The sequence below is a fragment of the Schistocerca cancellata genome, chromosome 2 (genome assembly GCF_023864275.1).
Source record: "Schistocerca cancellata isolate TAMUIC-IGC-003103 chromosome 2, iqSchCanc2.1, whole genome shotgun sequence".
NCBI classification, from domain to species: domain Eukaryota; kingdom Metazoa; phylum Arthropoda; class Insecta; order Orthoptera; family Acrididae; genus Schistocerca; species Schistocerca cancellata.
This window is the reverse complement of record NC_064627.1, coordinates 341,993,512-342,013,957: the sequence shown is the minus strand read 5'-3', so window position 1 is coordinate 342,013,957 and position 20,446 is coordinate 341,993,512. Positions and strand designations below refer to the sequence as shown.

At 37.4% G+C, this 20,446-nt stretch overlaps 1 protein-coding gene across 1 annotated transcript in view; it reads right to left on the bottom strand.

The window, feature by feature from the left end:
* LOC126161732 (interleukin-1 receptor-associated kinase 4-like) overlaps positions 1–20,446 on the bottom strand; it is a 125,413-nt gene that overhangs the window by 71,444 nt on the left and 33,523 nt on the right. The window contains exons 3-4 of the mRNA XM_049917766.1: positions 18,068–18,237; positions 5,394–5,721 (exon numbers count right to left, since the gene is read on the bottom strand). Coding sequence (XP_049773723.1) covers positions 5,394–5,721; positions 18,068–18,237 — 498 coding nt within the window. The remainder of the gene's footprint in view (positions 1–5,393; positions 5,722–18,067; positions 18,238–20,446) is intronic.

The window sequence follows — 20,446 nt, the reverse complement described above, 5'->3', positions numbered from 1 at the left end:
CTCTCAGGACCTACCCATTCGTGAAGAGTAAAGCACACAGTATTTTTTTGTAAAATTTCTTCTTGGTGTACTTTAAGTAAAGTCAATAGTAATGAGCATCATTGTCCTAAACCCTTATTTTTCTGATTTGCAAATATTTCATTCACAAATTGGCAAAGCTCAAAAACTTTATGGAAAAACAAATAAATAAACATAAAACACTATAATGAGTGAGAACACATGTAACTGCAGTTCTGTTTCTGTTGAACTCTAGAAAGTGAGTTGAAGTGGAAATAATGCCACTGCAGCATAAGAAAGAGTGATTTCAAAACAGGTGAAAAACTGCCAAGAATGAATGTACAGTCATGTTTGTTTTGACTTCAAGTTCCGCTAACAACAATGGAAAAAAAAACAGTAGTATGCTGAATATCTAAACAAGAGGCAGAAACACCAAAAATACATTGCGTGCCAGCTTTATAAAGAAATACCATTTTAATCTACAAAAACAAAAATGTACAAACATACTATTTATCCATATATCCAGAATGATCACAGAAGGTGCTTCATAAATAAAAGCAAAATGTATCTGTTGGCACAGTCCATTCCAAGTGGTCCATCACTGGTTGCTTGACCATCTCAGAAAACATTGATATTCACTGGGTAATTCCCTCATGTTTGATGGACCCAAAAATATTTTTAAGAATTTTTTGTTGGTTATCATTTAGAAACAGGGGTCATTTTTGTTTCAGGTCATTGGCGTTCTTTCACATGTACAAGCAATTGCAGTTTTCAAATTATTCAGTAAAGGGTTGCCCTAGATCTTTCAAATAAAAAGCATTTAGTTCAACAACGCTAGACTATCAATTAAAACCACGATCACCTAGCTAAATGTATTCCTTAATATATTTTTAATAGTTTGAAGTTACTGGTTGCAAATTAAGTCAGTTTCTGAACAGTATTTTTCCAAAGAAGGAGTAACTTATAAGCCTTTATATTTTTTGTGCTGTTACACTACACAGTATAGTTACTTTTTATAGAGTATCAATAGTGAGAAGCTTACACTTACAAAAATACACTATTTTATAGAACAGATTTTTTGAAGTTTTTCATTCTTTGGCCTGCAATATCTTTGTTAGGGGACCAGATAAAAATCTGAAAATTTCACACTTAATACATCATTATGTGTCAAACTTCAGCATAAATTTTAACTTGGAGATTCAATGGGAAGTTATATATATATTTAAAAAAAAGATTACAAATATGTGTCAAAACAACAATTCCTAATATCTGCAACATCTGGAGTAATAGATATAGAGTGTCAGTTACACAATTTAAACATATCTATGATCACTTTTTACAAAATTGTTCATTGAACAACAGGGTTTGGTTGTTAGGTTAAAATTTCACCCAGTCGCAGTTGTAAATTCCAGGGAAGACAGCTTATTCCGTACATTTTTAACATGCATCCAGACTTGATCCCTTTCAACTTTTTTAAATGAGATCCTTGGTCCAGGTGTGTGATAAAATTTAACACAATGCACATCTTGGTTTTGATAGTCAATGAAGAGATCAACTGCCTTTAATCTTCTTACAAGTGTTGAATCTTTCCTGCAAGACATTGGTGTAGAGTTCTTGTATTTCCATTCATTTTACAAAAATACAGGTAATCCCTACTACCTGTTCTTTACAAAATTTAAACATTTCCTGAGGTGTCCAGACCTGGTTCTCACAGGTCTGCTGCAGACTACCTTTTGGGACAGCTAGTGTTTTTGCACCCCCAACACCACCACATGCATTCTTCCCATGGCTTGATGCAAAAAAGTGCCATTCTGCATCAAATTCATCGATCGTCTTTTTTCTGAAGGCAGACTTGATTGTGAACCTCTACAGACTTGCAGATGCTATCTGCTAGCCTGCTGAAACTTTCTGCAGAGGACTGTTTCAACAACTAATTGTTCATTACTTAATGTCATGTGTTTAAATTATATAACTCATCATCATCATCTTGGACAGTTTCCAGCCACTGGCTGGGTCTGTCGGGAACACAAGCCAATCCATCGTGTTCTGTCTTTCCACCATTTCCCTTCTTCCACCTTCGTCCAGTTCTATCCTCTTCTCATCACACATTCCTTCACTCCCTTCACCCATCTATCCCTTGGTCTTCCTCTGGGCCTCTTCCCCTCCAGTTGCAGATCAAACATCCTCTTTGGAATTCTTCCCTCATCCATTCTCTTCATGTGTCCATACCACTGCAGTCTTGATTTTTCTATCCTGTCCTGTACTGGTTCCTCATTTAGTCTTTCCCTCACATACACATTTCGCAATCTGTCTCGTCTTGTTACACCCAACCTGCTCCTCTGGAACATCATTTCACTAGCCTGTATTCTACTTTTGTCGCTTTTGTGCATTACCCATGTCTCACTTCCGTATGCCAATATGGGGACAAAGTAGGTTCAGTATATAATTCCCTTGGATTTCTGTGGCACCTCCTTGCTCCAAATAAGCCCCCTAATGCATTTGTAGAACTGCCCTGCTTTTCTGCACCTTTCATTTATTTCCATTGCGTTTCCCCCCTTACTTTCAATCACGCTTCCCAGGTACTTGAAGTTCTCTACCACTTGTAGTTTTTCCCCTCCACAAGTTATATCCACATTTGGCCTATTCTTCTTCCTTGTTGTGACGATTATTTCACTTTTCTTTGCAGAGAAATGCATTCCATATTGTGCTGCCGTTGCCTCCCATGCATCTAACTGCTCTTGCACCTTCTTCTCGCAATTTCCCCATAACATCAGGTCATCGGCAAAAAGCACTGCTTTCATTTTATGATCTCCAATTGCATCTGATACTTGCTGTAGGAAATTATATAACTAATATACTTTATTCCATTAGTCCAGGTATTGCAGATATTAAGACATGTTTTTTTTACTCATATCTGTAACTTTTTCCACTTAACTTCTCATTGAATCTCAGAGTTGAAATTTATACTGAAGTTTGATACATTAAGTGTGTAAGTCTTAGATTTCTATCTGGTCTCTTAACAAAGATATTGCAGGCCAAAGAACTCACAAAATCCGTTTTTTAAATAGTTTATTTTGCAAGTGTAAGTTTCTCACCATTTGTACTCTATAGAAAGTAACTATACTGTATACTGTAATAGCAAAAAAATTTAAGACCAAGTAATTACTCCTTCTTTGGCAAAATACTGTTCAAAAAATGAGTTTTTAAAAATTGAAACCAATAAATCTGAACCATTGAAAATACATTAAGGAACACATTCACATAGGTGATCATGGTTTTAGTTTATAGTCCAGCACACACTGAACTAAATGCTTCTTACCTGAAAGGTTTGGGGCAACCCATTAGTGACTAATTTAAAAAATTGCAGATGCTTGTGCATGCAAAAAAACATTTACAATCTGAAACAAAAATAGCCAGTGTTTCTAAACAATGAAGAATAAAATTTTTTAAAAAACGTTTTTGAGCCCACTATACATTAGGGAATTCATCTAGCAAATATAAAATTTTTCTGAGATGATCGAGCAACCAATTTTTTCTTTTTCTCTCTCCTCCTCCTGTACCGCTTGGTATAGAATGACCCTGGTGTAAAATACTCTTCGATTAACTGCAGTAAGCTTAAGATAGAGAAATCAATAACAACTAGTTGTCTTTTCTCAATTTACCAGTAGCCTGATAGTCAGATAGTATTAACTATGGAAAAATTTTGCCATTAAAAAAACATCACAAAATTCTTCACAGGAATGTTGAAACATGAACTATGAAGAAGACTCATGCCTCAGTCATTTCTCTAAAAGTTATCACATTATCAAAAACTAGACCTTCACTTCATCAACATGATCATCTTAAAATGGCGTTAATGACGTTCCATTTTTCATTAACTCAGGCACATTTTGCACTTCATAAAAGCTTCCAGAGTCATATGAGCCATGGTGTGTACCCCTAGACTTAGTTGCTGTTATTTTCAAACAGAAGTTCTTGCTATAATATTTCCAAGTTATACATATTGTTGTAAGTGAAGTGTGTGAGATGAGGAAAAGGGGGACGGGGAGCCATGGAAGAAGACCACATATATATAATGGAAGAATAAAGGTAAGTAGACAGGCACATAAGCAAGATCAAAAATACTGCTGAATTTTCACACAATGCCCTTCATCAGATCTAACTAACACAAGAAACAAAACACGCATGCACGGCTACATTATCCCGGCCAACTACATTGAACCGGTAGTGCAACTTAACTGGGGTCAGGGGTTGTATGGAATGAGGTGAGTGAAAAGGAAAAGGAGGAAAGGGAAGAAGGAAAAGAAGGGGTACAGGGTGGCTGTGATCTGAGAAGGAGGGACTACAAGGGAACGGGATAGAAATGTGGCACCAGTGAGTTCGCCCTGGCACTGGCAGGAGAAGTTGTGTGTGGTGCACAATGAGGTGGAGGGCTGGATTATCAAGGGGGAACGGAACAAAAGCAGAGGAAGAGCATGCAGTAGAAAGTGTGCAAGTAGATCGAAGGGGTGTATTTGGGGGATGCGGATAGGGGTGGTGGTGGATGTGAGACAGAGGTTAGGAGAGTTTGAGGCCAGTTGGAACGTGGTGCTTAATGCTAAGCACCCACCGACCACATAAAATTTCACACTTGCTACCTTCATATCCTACCCCCTCAGAGGCAGGGCCACATATGAAAGCAGTCACATCATATACAAGCTTTCCTGTGTTGGTAACCTACGCCATCAGGATACCCCTCCCCAAAGCCAGCTTCTCTGAATTAAACAAAAGAGAATTGTTCTTCCAATACATTCTTTGTTCCTGCAATCCTCTTAGCCTCCTCTTACCCACCTCCACTCCCATCTCCGGCCACCACTTCACCCTATACTCTACCCTTGTTCTTTCCTCTCCATGGTCTCCCTCTCACTGTGTGTGGCACACATATCTCCACCTGCCTGTACCAGGGTGAACTCACTGGGTCCACACTCCTATCCTATTCCACAGCTGCCTCTCCTTCCCAGCCTTCAGCCATTCCTCCTTGCAGCATTCCCTCCCCTAGACCACCTCATTCTCCCTCACTCACTATTAATGTTCACTAACAAATACTTTAACAAAAATTACTATATCACAAAAAGGAAACATATCAACAAGAATGTCCAACTAGAATCCAAGTGGAATGCTGTGATGTCTTTTAAACAGATATTGTACATGAACAATAGTCTAAAAATAAGTCCTCAGAGCCTCATGTAAATTACATGAAACAGACATGAAATGCATTTACTAATGGTGGTGATAACCATTTGTTATAACCATTTTTAAACATCAAACAGACATAATTAAACAGTTAACATCCAATAACAAAAATGTCATGACAATTAACAAAAGTTAAGTGCACAAAACGTTTGATGTTTATATACCTGTACTCATTTCTTTCATTACTGATCGCAGGTGCATCTATACTATCCACTCTCCTTGTTGGCATTTCATTTATAGTTTCATTGCTTTCATTTACACCAACATGTCCTCTCTCAGTATTATTCGTATGTACATTACCAGCGCCTCCAGACTCATGAGCTCCATCAAACAATGTCAACCGTTCCAGTGGCTTAGGCAATGAATCAATCAAACCATTGACATCAGCCAGAGGTTTAACATGGATTTTTGATTGGAGAAGTTTCTGCAAAGCTTCATCAGACAAATCAACAGCAGCAGCAGGCCCAGACTCTGGTCTTTCAGGCAGTTTGTCTGTAATTTGAAACACCACTTTCAGTACAGTACATAAAATAAAATAAAATTAAAAAAACGAATCAATGACAATAGAGAAAACCTATAACAGCCCCCCACCACACTCTTCCCCTACACACACAAGGAGGTGGTAGGAGGGAGATAGAAAGGAGAGGTGGAGGGGGAGGAAAGAAAATCTTACTGTTGGTTAGTGGTAGTGAGGAGATGTGAGATTTAGTGCAGATCTCTTTGAGTGGTTGTCAGGTAACAAGTATTTTTAAACCAAATTGAGGGCTCAGTGACATCAGCTTTCATTTAAGCTCATTGAAGAAGTATCTCTAGTGTGAAGAATATATTACTTTTTGAGTCGTACAATTAGCCGTGGACGGAGCATTCTGTGCAATATGTTAATGCATAACTTGTAGAATCGCTCAAGGTAGATTTATGTTTCCATATGGATCTCACCTATGCATTGCCCCTTACATGGCCCCATCATATGCGGCATGGGTTAGAACTAAATGTTTCTGGTAAGAGACTCCTTGCATGGTTATTTTACCAGGACCATACTATCTCATCTCAGCAGCATTTTTTCCCACATCACAGTGACTTCCAATGGGGTCCAAGACTTTTTAGTACAAATTCATCTCAAATAAAAAATGCTGCAGAATTAATGTAATTACAGCTGAAAAAGCTAACACCAAAATAAAATACTGCAGCGTGGAAAGAGGCATAGATCTTGAACAACTCTCATTTAGTGTCTTTGATGAAAACATCGGTTGCATCATTAATAAAAAGGGTTAAGTTATAATACTAAACAATGGAAACTCTAGGTTGGAATATCAACACTATTAGGCAAAGGATCGATTTCTATTCACTGTAAAGATGACACTTTGAGTTGCATATAGACACAATGGAAAAACTTTTACACATTTTAGCTTTCAGGCAAAGCCTTCTTCAGAAAAGGAAACACACACACACACACACACACACACACACACACACAAGCAAGCAATCTGCTGCTTTAATCCAAAGTGACAGTTGCATTCCAGGCTGAGCTGTCGGAGAAGATGGTCATGTGTGCATGACGTGCTTGCTTGTGTGAATGTGTGAAAGAGTGTGTGTGTGTGTGTGTGTGTGTGTGTGTTTTGTCTTTTCTGAAGAAGGCTTTGGCCAGAAGTTAAAACGTAACAGTCTTTTTGTTGTGCCTGTTTGCAACTCGAGGTATCATCTTTATGGTGAATAACAGTCTATCCTCTCCCTAACATTGTTATCTTGTAGTAGCCATACTGCAAAATGAAATGACAAGTGGAATGTCAGAATACATGTTGTGCATGCAAGAACATCACATGGAAATTACTGAAATGAACAGGTATATAAGTCAACCACATCATCTTTACCTAGAAGAGCTTCAAGTGATATATGTATAATTTCACCAAACTGGATAGAAAAAAGGAAAATGCCATATCTGTCAACAGATAATTTCCTGTTTTTCTGGTACCTCATCAAACCTGAAGAGACATCCAGAAGTACCTCTGGGCTGGTACATATCATGAAGTCTCCTTCCATGAAATCAAAGTGAGTCTCAGTCTCTAACCAACATTGCAATTGTTATTTGGTTCTCCATTAGATCCTGATTTATTTTCTTTTGTAACACCGTCAAATGCAATCTATTTTCATGTGCAACAAGACATAAGTAAATCTATCAAAGTTATAATTAAATAAAATTATGACATTAGAGACAGAACATTTTAAAAGAAACATAAATGTTTTTGTCCAAATTATGATTCACAAATTTGAAAATTCTATCAAACACTATAATGCCCAGTCATTTGATCAAATTAAAACATTTAGACTAGTACAAAGCAACAATAGCAGGATAACTATAATTAATATTACTTTATATGTACTCATGGCAAATGAGAAGACTCTACTGAAGTCATACTTTCTAGAGGGCTTCCAATCTGAAGGAAGACCCAATTGCAAAAAGTATTTCAAACTGGGTAACAGTGCTTCAACAATGAAATTGGCTGTCATGCTTTTGAACCTTCCACATGTTCTATGATTTTTTATGATTTGCACTTCCTTTAAATTTTGTTGTGTAACACACAATATGAAAAGTCAATACAGAATACTTGATGAAGTCCAAAGATTAGTTATGTTTTTCAAAGAGTGTTGATTTGCCTTCGACTTGCTGAAATACAAGGATTTATTTATTGTTTTAAGATCAATCAGCAACCAATAACAGCCATAACTTGTGCAAATGCTTCATTTTGGGAGGATTTTGTTGATACCAAATGTCAGCTCCAACAAAGTCACGGCCCTGGACCAACAGTGATTGTTGAACTAGACCTACAGTGTCACACTGACTGCAAATGACAACTGTGGATAATTTTTGAAAGTATAAAATTAGTTTCAATTATATTGTAGTTTTCATATTGTATATCGTTTCCAGTAAAACTACAAAAAAGAGCAAGAATGAGTTTTATTGTAATAATTTCACAACTTGATAAAAAAAATATTCGGAATTTTGTTGAGATATTTTTTTATTTTTACTGAAGATGAAATACACGACTTTTCAGAAATCTGAAAAACTACAACACATGTAATGGAAAACTGTTAATCCTCTTTTTGAAATAAAGTATAAACTCAGATACAGTGACTGTGAATTAAAAAGGCAAGGTACCTTCCTTTCATCTGCTTTACTAAGCGAAAGTAGAGTGATGAGTCATGACAAAGAGTTAATTCATTACAGTGAGACAGTAGTTTTGATCCAGTCCCTTAAAAGAATGGTTTTGCCCATGTCTAGTTGTAACCTATTGCTGATAACTTTCCGTCTGTACATGGCGCAAACAGTAAAGGAACTGACAAGAAATTTGCAAAAGGAATTAAAAGTTCACAGAGAAGAAATAAAAACTTCGAGTTCTGCCAATGATATTTAATTCTATCACATGGCAAAGGACTTGGAAAAGCAGTTGAACAGAATGGATAGTGTCTTGAAAAAGAGTTTATAAGATGAACATCAACGCAAGTAAGTTAAGGATACTGGAATGCAGTCAAATTAAATCACGTGGAGAATTAGATTAGAAAATGAGACTCTAAAAGTAGTAGGTGCATTTAGCTATTTGAGCAGCAAAATAACTGATAATGGTCAAATAGAGAGGGTATAAAAGGAAGACTAGCAATAGCATATAAAGCATTTCTGAAAAACAGGAATTTATTAACATCTAACATAAATTTAAGTGCTTGAAAATCTTTTCTGAAGATTTTTGTTTAGAGTATAGCCTTGTATGGAAATGAAAAGTGGACAATAACCAGTTCACAAAATATAAGAATAGAGGCTATTATATTAGGTGCTTTAGAAGAATGTTTAACATAAGATGGGTAAAGCAAATAACAAATGAGGATGTAATGAATCACATTAGGAAGAAAAGAAATTTATGCCACAACTTGACTAAATATAGGGATCAGTTGATAGGACACATCCCGAGGCATCAACAAATAGTCAATTTGGTAATGGAGGGAAGACCAGGTGTGTAAAAATTATAGATGGCATGAATACAGCAAGCCAGTTCAAATGGATCTAGATTGCGACAGTTATGCACAAATGATGAGGTTTGCACAGGACTAGCATGGAGAGCTGCAGCAAACCCCTCTTTGGAATGGAGACCACCACCACCACCACCACCACCACCACCAACAACAACAACAACAAGCTTAATATTTGTGTGTTTGATGCTCATTGCTTGATTACATCTGCTCAGGAATGAACTGATCCGACTATTGCACAGGCCTCAGATATCACACATTTCGAACCTTTACAGCAGAATCTTATGAACCAGCATGTCAAAAGCTTTCATCAACAGGTCAATAAATACTTCTGCTGATTTCCGTCTCATGTCAGTCAGATTTGGTGTAAACTTAAAGCACTCATAAATGGCAGTTATTGTTGATTTCTTTTTTCTGAATCTGTTTTTTCTTTACAAAGGATTTTGTTTTCATTTATAAATTCCATAAGTTTCTCACACATAAATTTTCCAATATTTTTGAAATGCAAGAGGAAATTATCATGAGCCTACAGTTATTTACATTATCTGACAAGTCTTTTTTCTTGACATACAGGGATTGGACAAAAATATGAAAACACCAAAAATACATGTTATCATGTATACAACAAAGCAGGAAACCCACTGGTATTCAAAACAGATTCCAGTCATCTTGAAATGGGCAAATACACATCCTGTATAGTTTTTGAGGGAATCTTATACTCTTTCTGCATAATAGTGGCACATTCAGGTAAAGACGATGGAGGTGGATAGCAATCACGTACCCTTCGTTCCACAGCAGACCACAAAAGCTTAATAATATTGAGATCTGAAGACTGTGGTGGCTCACTAAACCAGTAATGGACGATGCAATCTGTGTGAATAGGGGGCCTGTCATCTTGGAAAACATCACCACCATTGGGGAACAAACATTGTACTATGGGATGGACATGATCAGCCCAAATGGTCACATAATCCTTGACAGTAACATGACCTTGCAACGTAACCATTGAGCCCTTGGAATACCACAATATGGCTACCCAAATTGACACTCAATTCCCATCATGTTTCACTCATTGGAAGTAAACTCGGCCAGAAATCGGAAACTGTGTGAATCAACATACATCCGACAAAATGACTTTCTTCCATTGCTAGTCTCAGTTTGCCATTCAATTCCTTGCTTATGGAGCTCCTTCCATGTTGTTTTGGTGCTGACAGCGTTCACAAGTGTGACTTTCAGTATCACAGTGGCTTTTGTAGATGTCACCCTCTTTTTTTTCTGTCATGGTCATTTAACAAGCACTGTCATCCACATTGTGACTTAGCAGATGACTTTTCCACTTTCCCTGTATGCAGCATAAATCTTCAATACATTGCCCAAGCAGTTTAGCTCCTTTGGTTATGGAAGCACACACCATATGAGCATGAACAATTTGCCCCTGTTCAGATTCATTTACCTCCAACATAATACATTTCCAATTGAAGTCATTCCATGTCAAATCAACACACTTTAAATAAAAATTTTACCTCACCCTCTTAGATTTTGCTGAAAGTTGGTATACTTATAATGGGTGCTGAAACTAAGAAAAATACCAAATTTCAATTTTTTACCTCAAACCATTCCTGAGATATGGTCATGTAAACGTTTCAAAAACTGGCCGAAAATGTGTGAACGGTCTTTTTTAAATTGCCCTAGGAGCTGCCCTAATTGAGCTAGAGAACTGGGAAAGGTGTCATTTTGCAGCATTTTTCATGCTCTTTCCAGTGATAGGCAAAAACATAGCTTCTAATTAATAACCTTTTTCAAAATGGTAATTAATATTTTGATTTAATTTTTTTACAAAAGTATGTAATTGAAAATTTTCAAAATATTTCCATAACTACTTCATACTGTTGTAAATAACATGGCAAAATATAAATGTGGGATGATGAGGGGTTCATTATTTAAAAAAAATTATTCTGGACTCTTGTTTTTCACTAACAGCCCTAGTTTGACCAAACTGACCTTTAAGGTAGTACATCAGTAGAGGACCGTATACATAGGGCTTCATGTCTGTACAATAATTCAGAGATGGAGCCACTGTTGAGATGATGTAGTCTGCATTGTTACCTTCTAAGGCTTTGTGTGCCTACAGCATTAGTGTGCACTGTGGTTTTAGTGCAAATCAATTGTTACCTCTGTGTTGACCAGTCTGTATCTATTATATTTACTAGTTCATTTTCAAGTAAATCTATACATTGAAGGACAGTTTATAAGTGGTTTTTGTATAAATATGGAACCAAGTAAAAAGTGCAGTGCTGTAAGAGTGCAGTGTTGTAATCCATTGAAGAAATCAAATAATTTTATTAGAGACAGAAAAAAACTGAGAAATGTCACAACATGGATGCCCAAATTATTTCCTCAAATACCAAGAGGAGCCAAGATATGTGATAAATGTAGGAAAGATGTAACCAAATTGAAAAACACACCAAAGCCCATCAGTGATGAAAGTGTTGAAGAAGAATCTTCTGGATCAGAGATAATCATCCGAGACCAAGACCCTGACTTCACTCCAACTTCAGTAGCTGTTCAAACATTTAACACAACACTTCAAGAACTAGGTGAGCCCCCAACTGACAAGAGAAAACTAACATCTAGGCATTACGCCAAATCAAAAGTGAAGAAAATCTTATCAATGACACGTAAACTTTTTGTTGCTCCTGAAACTTCTTCGTCAGATACTGATACTGATGAATCCGTTCTTGAAAATCTTAAAAGAAACTTTAAAAATTCTATAAGTAGAGCAAAAAAACTAATGATTCTTACAAGTTTACCTGAAAAATGGAGTTTCAGGAAAATAATGAGGGAATTTAATGCTCCTAATTACATTGTTCGGCAGTCCAAAAAAATTCTGAAAGAGAAAGGATTCACGTTGTTGTTGTTGTGGTCTTCAGTCCTGGGACTAGTTTGAAGCAGCTCTCCATGCTACTCTATCCTGTGCAAGCTTCTTCATCTCCCAGTACCTACTACAGCCTACATCCTTCTGAATCTGCTTAGTGTATTCATCTCTTGGTCTCCCTCTACGATTTTTATCCTCCACGCTGCCCTCCAATACTAAATTGGTGATTCCTTGATGTCTCAGGACATGTCCTACCAACCGATTCCTTCTTCTAATCAAGTTGTGCCACAAGCTCCTCTTCTCCCCAATTCTATTCAATACCTCCTCATTAGTTATGTGATCTACCCATCTAATCTTCAGCATTCTTCTGTAGCACCACATTTCGAAAGCTTCTATTCTCTTCTTGTCTAAACTATTTATCGTCCACGTTTCACTTCCATACATGGCTACACTCCATACAAATACTTTCAGAAACGACTTCCTGACACTCAAATCTATACTCGATATTAACAAATTTCTCTTCTTCAGAAACGCTTTCCTTGCCATTGCCAGTCTACATTTTATATCCTCTCTACTTCGACCATCATCAGTTATTTTGCTCCCAAAATAGCAAAACTCCTTTACTACTTTAAGTGTCTCATTTCCTAATCTAATTCCCTCAGCATCACCTGACTTAATTCAACTATATTCCATTATCGTCGTTTTGCTTTTGTTGATGTTCATCTTACAACCTCCTTTCAAGGCAATGTCCATTCCGTTCAACTGCTCTTCCAAGTTCTTTGCTGTCTCTGACATGATTACAATGTCATCGGCGAACCTCAAAGATTTTATTTCTTCTCCATGGATTTTAATTCCTACTCCGAACTTTTCTTTTGTCTCCTGTATTGCTTGCTCAATATACAGATTGAATAGCATCGGGGTGAGGCTACAACCCTGTCTCACTCCCTTCCCAACCATTGCTTCCCTTTCATGTCCCTCGACTCTTATAACTGCCATCTGCTTTCTGTACAAATTGTAAATAGCCTTTCGCTCCCTGTATTTTACCCCTGCCACCTTCAGAATTTGAAAGAGAGTATTCCAGTCAACATTGTCAAAAGCTTTCTCTAAGTCTACAAATGCTAGAAATGTAGGTTTGCCTTTCCTTAATGTTTCTTCTAAGATAAGTCGTAGGGTCAGTATTGCCTCACGTGTTCCAACATTTCTACAGAATCCAAACTGATCTTCCCCAAGGTCGGCTTCTATCAGTTTTTCCAGTCGTCTGTAAAGAATTCGCGTTAGTATTTAGCAGCTGTGACTTATTAAACTGATAGTTCAGTAATTTTCACATCTGTCAACACCTGCTTTCTTTGAGATTGGAATTATTATATTCTTCTTGAAATCTGATGGTATTTCGCCTGTCTCATACATCTTGCTCACCAGATGGTAGAGTTTTGTCAGGACTGGCTCTCCCAAGGCCATCAGTAGTTCCAATGGAATGTTGTCTACTCCTGGGGCCTTGTTTTGACTCAGGTCTTTCAGTGCTCTGTCAAACTCTTCACACAGTATCGTATCTCCCATTTCATCTTCATCTACATCCTCTTCCATTTCCATAATATTGTCCTCAAGTACATCGCCCTTGTATAGACCCTCTATATACTCCTTCCACCTTTCTGCTTTCCCTTCTTTGCTTAGAACTTGGTTTCCATCTGAGCTCTTGATATTCATACAAGTGGCTCTCTTTTCTCCAAAGGTCTCTTTAATTTTCCTATACGCAGTATCTATCTTACCCCTAGTGAGATAAGCCTCTACATCCTTACTTATGTCCTCTAGTCATCCCTGCTTAGCCATTTTGCACTTCCTGTCGATCTCATTTTTGAGACGTTTGTATTCCTTTTTGCCTGCTTCATTTACTGCATTTTTATATTTTCTCCTTTCATCAATTAAATTCAATATTTCTTCTGTTACCCAAGGGTCTCTACTCGCCCTAGTCTTTTTAACTGTGGTCAGAGTGCACATCTGCCCCTGGAAATGTCTTACAATTTAAAACCTGGTTCCTAAATCTCTGTCTTACCATTATATAATCTATCTGAAACCTTTTAGTATCTCCAGGGTTCTTCCATGTATACAACCTTCTTTCATGATTCTTAAACCAAGTGTTCGCTATGATTAAGTCATGCTCTGCGCAAAATTCTACCAGACGGCTTCCTCTTTCATTTCTTAGCCCCAATACATATTCCCCTACTATGTTTCCTTCTCCCCCTTTTCCTACGCTTGAATTCCAGTCACCCATTACTATTAAATTTTCGTCTCCCTGCACTATTTGAATAATATCTTTTATCTCCTCATACATTTCATCAATTTCTTCATCATCTGCAGAGCTAGTTGGCATATAAACTTGTACTACTGTAGTAGGCATGGGCTTTGTGTCTATCTTGGCCACAATAATGCGTTCACTATGCTGTTTGTAGTAGCTTACCCGTACTCCTATTTTTTTATTCATTATTAAACCTACTCCTGCATTACCCCTATTTGATTTTGTATTTATAACCCTGTATTCACCTGACCAAAAGTCTTGTTCCTCCTGCCACCGAACTTCACTAATTCCCACTATATCTAACTTTAACCTATCCATTTCCCTTTTTAAATTTTCTAACCTACCTGCCCGATTAAGGGATCTGGCATTCGATGCTCCAATCCGTAGAACACCAGTTTTCTTTCTCCTGATAACAACGTCCTCCTAAGTAGTCCCTGCCCGGAGATCCGAATGGGGGACTATTTTACCTCCGGAATATTTTACCCAAGAGGACGCCATCATCATTTAATCATACAGTAAAGCTGCATGCCCTTGGGAAAAATTACGGCTGTAGTTTCTCCTTGCTTTCAGCTGTTCGCAGCACCAGAATAGCAAGGCTATTTTGGTTAGTGCTACAAGGCCAGGTCATCCAGACTGTTGCCCCTGCAACTACTGAAAAGGCTGCTTACCCTCTTCAGGAACCACACATTTGTCTGGCCTCTCAACAGATACCCCTCCATTGTGGTTGCACCAATGCCAAGGTCCGTGGTTCATGGAAGGTCCAAATCCAAAACCAGGGAAGTGTTTACCAACAGAAACTGTCAAAACTGTACATTCATTTTATGAAAATGATGAAGTTAGCAGGGCAATGCCAGGTATTAAAGATTGTGTGACAATTACAGAAACAAGTGCAAATAAAACAAAAATATCAAAAAGACTTATTTTGTGTAACCTTAAAGAAGCTTACAAGCATTTTAAAGACAAGTTTCCTAACATAAAAATAGGTTTCTCTAAATTCGCTGAGTTGAGACCAAAACATTGTGTATTAGCTGGCCGGAGTGGCACACACACTGTCTGCGTGTGCACAACTCACCAAAACATAAAATTAATGATAGAAAATGCCAAACTAAATACAGTAACAAACAGTAGCTTAAACAATTATAGGCAGTGCATTGCAGAAATGCTTTGCAAACCATCATCAGTTGATTGTAACATGGGAAACTGTGAATACTGCCCAGGAGAAACAGTCATACATAAAATTTTAAAAGACTCTTTTCATGAAAACTTAGTTGAACAAGTTTAGTTCCGACAGTGGATGTCAGTTGACCGATGTAATCCGGAAATTGTTCAGAAAACTTCTGAAGAATTCATAGATTTATTTTGTAGTACGATGTCGACTTTGATTCGGCATGACTTCACTGCCAAGCAACAACGAACATTCCTTAACTCCACAAGAGAAAACCTTATGGAATCTGAATTTGTTGTCATATGTGATTTTTCAGAAAATTATAGTATAGTTCTACAGGATGAAGCTCAGAGTTTCCACTGGACAAGACAACAGATTACCATTCATCCTTTTGTTATATATTACAAACAGGAAGACAAAATTGAGCATATGAGCTTTGTCATTGTTTCTGATTACCTGGAGCACAATACAACTGCAGTTTACACCTTTCAAAAGAAGCTAATTTCATATCTAACAAATAAATCTCAAAAGATTCCAAAAAAGATATACTATTATTCTGACGGTTCTGCCGCTCCGTATAAAAATAAGAAAAACTTCCTGAACCTTTTCCTTCATGAGGAAGACTTCAACATAAAAGCTGAGTGGCACTTTTCAGCAACAGCACATGGGAAAGGGCCTTGTGATGGAGTAGGGGGTTCAGTAAAGAGCCTGGCAGCTCGTGCAAGTTTGCAAAGGCCATACCAAAATCAGATCCAAACCGCACGAGATCTATTTGAGTGGGCAGTAGATAATACTACAAATGTTGATTTTGCATATTCCACTCAAGAAGACTACGCTGCTTCAGAAATATTCTTAAAAAGCCGACTTGAAGAGGCATTGACAATCAAAGGAACACAGCAATTTGACGCTTTCATTCCCAACACTACATCAAAATTAATAGTCAAATACTTCTCAGGTGATATGCAGAGTTAGGAGAGGGAAGTAACTACATCACCAGACAAACTGAAGTTACAAGATGTATCAGGCTATGTCACCACTGTATATGGCAGAAACTGGTGACTTGGGTACATTTTAGAAAAAAATGAAGAACTTGATGAAGTGAAAATAACTTTTCTTCATCCAAGTGGACCAGCTAAGTCATTCTCTTATCCTGCATATGCAGATGTCCTGTAGGTGTCAGTTGTGGATGTTCTCACAAAAGTGAATCTATTTACTCCAACAGGAGGAACATACATTCTTAATGAAAGTGATGTAAACCAAACCCAGTCAGCTTTATTAAAATGTAATATGTGAAGTTCCAAGACAATTTATTGGGAAACTGCTTTCAACTCAAAACTTAATTTTTGTCTCAGGTTAGTGTTAATGTATATTTTATAGAAAGTTGTTTCAAAATTATTGTTAGTACCTATTGTGTTAAATTTAGCAATGTACAGATACCTGTTACTCAAAAACAAGCATTACGTATTTAATTTGTTTAATAGTTCCATTTCAAACATCATGGACCAGAACTATTATGTAAATACTTGTACTTATTCATACTTTATTTCAGTTTGTAGTTAAATGCTCAATTTCTTGTTTTTGTTATATAGGTTAATATACTGTTAGTGAAGTTGTATGAATTTAAAATAAGCAATCAACTTAATAATAAAATATGCTGATTAGTTTTGATTTAATAAGGTGATGTTTTGATATATCTAATACTTTTTTTACTTACCTTTCAGTATATTTTAAAGAAATTCCTGTTTGTTAAAGGTCAATTTGGTCAAACTAGGGCCGTTAGTGAAAAACAAGAGTCCAGAATAATTTTTTTTAACAATGTACCCATCATCATCCCAGATTTATATTTTGCCATGTGATTTACAATAGTATGAAGTAGTTATGGAAATATTTTGAAAATTTTCAATTATGCACTTTTTGAAAAAAAATTAAAATTAAATCAAAATATTTAGTATTTTGAAAAAGGTTATTAATTAGAAGCTACGTTTTGTTGTACATCCCTGGAAAGAACATGCAAAATGACACCTTTCCCAGCTCAATTAGGGCAGCTCCTAGGACAATTTTTAAAAAAGTCCGTTCACCCATTTTTGGCTGGTTTTTGAAAAGTTTACATAGCCATATTTCAGGAATGGTTTGAGATAAAAAATTGAAATTTGGTATTTTTCTTAGTCTCAGTGCCCACTATAAGTATACCAACTTTCAGCAAAATCTAAGAGGGTGAGGTAAAATAGGTATGTTGATTTGACATGGAATGACTCCTTCACAGAACACAGTTCTGATCATGACTGAGATTTGTAACATATGGAGGACATTGCACAGGTGCAGTTCATGGTCCAATGCAACAGTGCAATCTGCAGGCTTGGCTAGCATCTGCATTTATGTACAAGTAAGCATTTCTCACAGTGTTTCCATACTTCTGTCCAACCCCTGTAGAAGTATACTGTTGACAGTGTAAATACAACGCTTTGCCTTAGTTCAAGCCAAAACAGACCTTTCAATAAATCACCAGCGACAAATTCTGCAGCTCTGTACAGTTCAGCTTTAACCAAAAGTTCTAGCAGGAATGCTAAATTTGGTCTAATCCTTCCACTAGTGCTCCACTCCTCCAAAAAGATTTCTGCACAAGGTCGCTTCTGTAGATTTGCATGATGTTCAATCAGTCTGTATAAAGAAACAAGAGAAAACATAACTTCATGCCTGTTATGCATAAAAAACTATAAGATTGGTAAAAGCATTGACAAAAGCATTACTCCGCTTAAATGAAACTAAAGTAAAAATACCAACAAACTACACATAATAAAAATGAAAGACTCAATGTTAGATTTTGTACACCTTAGCAATGTTTGTCAGGATTTTTGCTGAAATAGCTTAACATGTCAATGAATAAAACAAACAATGGAAAACCAGAATGGAATGTAATAATATTATGAAAAAGACAGTTGCTATTCACCATATAGTGGAGATACTGAGTCACAGATAGGTACAACAAAAAGACTGTCAGAAAGCGAGCTTTCGGCCAACAAGGCCTTCTTCGGAAATTGACAAAACACACACACACGAATACAGTCTCTGTGTGTGTGTGTGTGTGTGTGTGTGTGTGTGTGTGTGTGTGTGTGTGTGTGTGTGTGTTTTTCTGACGATGGCCTTGTTAGCCAAAAGCTCACTTTCTGACAGTCTTTTTGCTGCACCTATCTGTGACTCAGCATCTCCGCTATATAGTGTGTAGCAACTAATCTTTTCATAACAATGATGTCAGTAAATAAATTTTCAACTACTACTTTTCGGATCTTTTTGGTCAATGACTGGCGTCTACATTTTCTGTGTCACTCTAAAATGATTAGTGTGAAACAAGCAAAAATTAGATACCAGTGATACGGTGCAAGTGAAAATAGTTTTTGTTTCTCATTTATTGTCTTCATAACATCTACCAAACCCCCCCCCCCCCCCCCCCACACACACACACACAAACTTTGCCTGCAGTTCTAGTATGTCAACTTTGCACGAAAATATACCTCCAATAATGAGCCATTCTTTAATCACTATAACAGATTTCTGCACACCTGGTATGCATTACAAAACTTTGTGTACACAAAATGGCTACAATTTTCACTCTCTTAGTCATGATGAAAACACTTTGAGACAAAGTGTCATTTTCCCAGAAAGATTTCTCTTCTGAAATGATCCTCATGATTGGCTGCAAGCAGCCTTCATAGTGATTGGTGTTTCTGGCTCCAGACAGCACATCTGCTAGAGGCCATTTCATTTCCACTAGAAGTTGGGGAAAAGTTGAGTCTTATGATGATCCATATAGTTGGGCAAAAGTAATACAACTGAAGTGCCACCAGTTTACCTGAGGTTGTTAGTTAATATTTACCATCCTTGCAATTTTGTTGGTAAGATAACATCCCTATTCCTTGTAAGACACAAAATTCCACCATTGTGCCACTTGGTGGTTCCTGAAACATGTACAGGAATACAATTACAGAGGGCGGTGGTGTAAAATTCATAATCTCAGTAACCAAGAGCTTATCAAACATATGTTCAGCCAAAAGCGACCAGTCAGAGACTGGGAGCTTCCTGGTCAGCCTGCAGTGGCAGGACATGAGGAGCAGATCATTCATAATGACCGATGTGTGACAATCTGTGACATAACACATGCGGCAGGGTGTTCACATGGAACCACTTCTACATCTACATCCATACTCCGCAAGCCACCCGACGGCATGTGGCGGAGGGTACCCTGTGTACCTCTCTCGGTTCTCCCTTCTATTCCAGTCTCGTATTGTTCGTGGAAAGAAGGATTGTCGGTATGCTTCTGTGTGGGCTCTAATCTCTCTGATTTTATCCTCATGGTCTCTTCGCGAGATATACGTAGGAGGGAGCAATATACTGCTTGACTCTTCAGTGAAGGTATGTTCTCAAAACTTTAACAAAAGCCCGTACCGAGCTACTGAGCGTCTCTCCTGCAGAGTCTTCCACTGGAGTTTATCTATCATCGCCGTAATGCTTTCACGATTACTAAATGATCCTGTAACGAAGCGCGCTGCTCTCCGTTGGATCTTCTCTATCTCCTCTATCAACCCTATCTGGTACGGATCCCACACTGCTGAGCAGTATTCAAGCAGTGGGCGAACAAGTGTACTGTAACCTACTTCCATTGTTTTCGGATGGCATTTCCTTAGGATTCTTCCAATGAATCTCAGTCTGGCATTTGCTTTACCGACGATCAACTTTATATGATCATTCCATTTTAAATCACTCCTAATGCGTACTCCCAGATAATTTATGGAATTAACTGCTTCCAGTTGCTGACCTGCTATTTTGTAGCTAAATGATAAGGGAACTATCTTTCTATGTATTCGCAGCACAT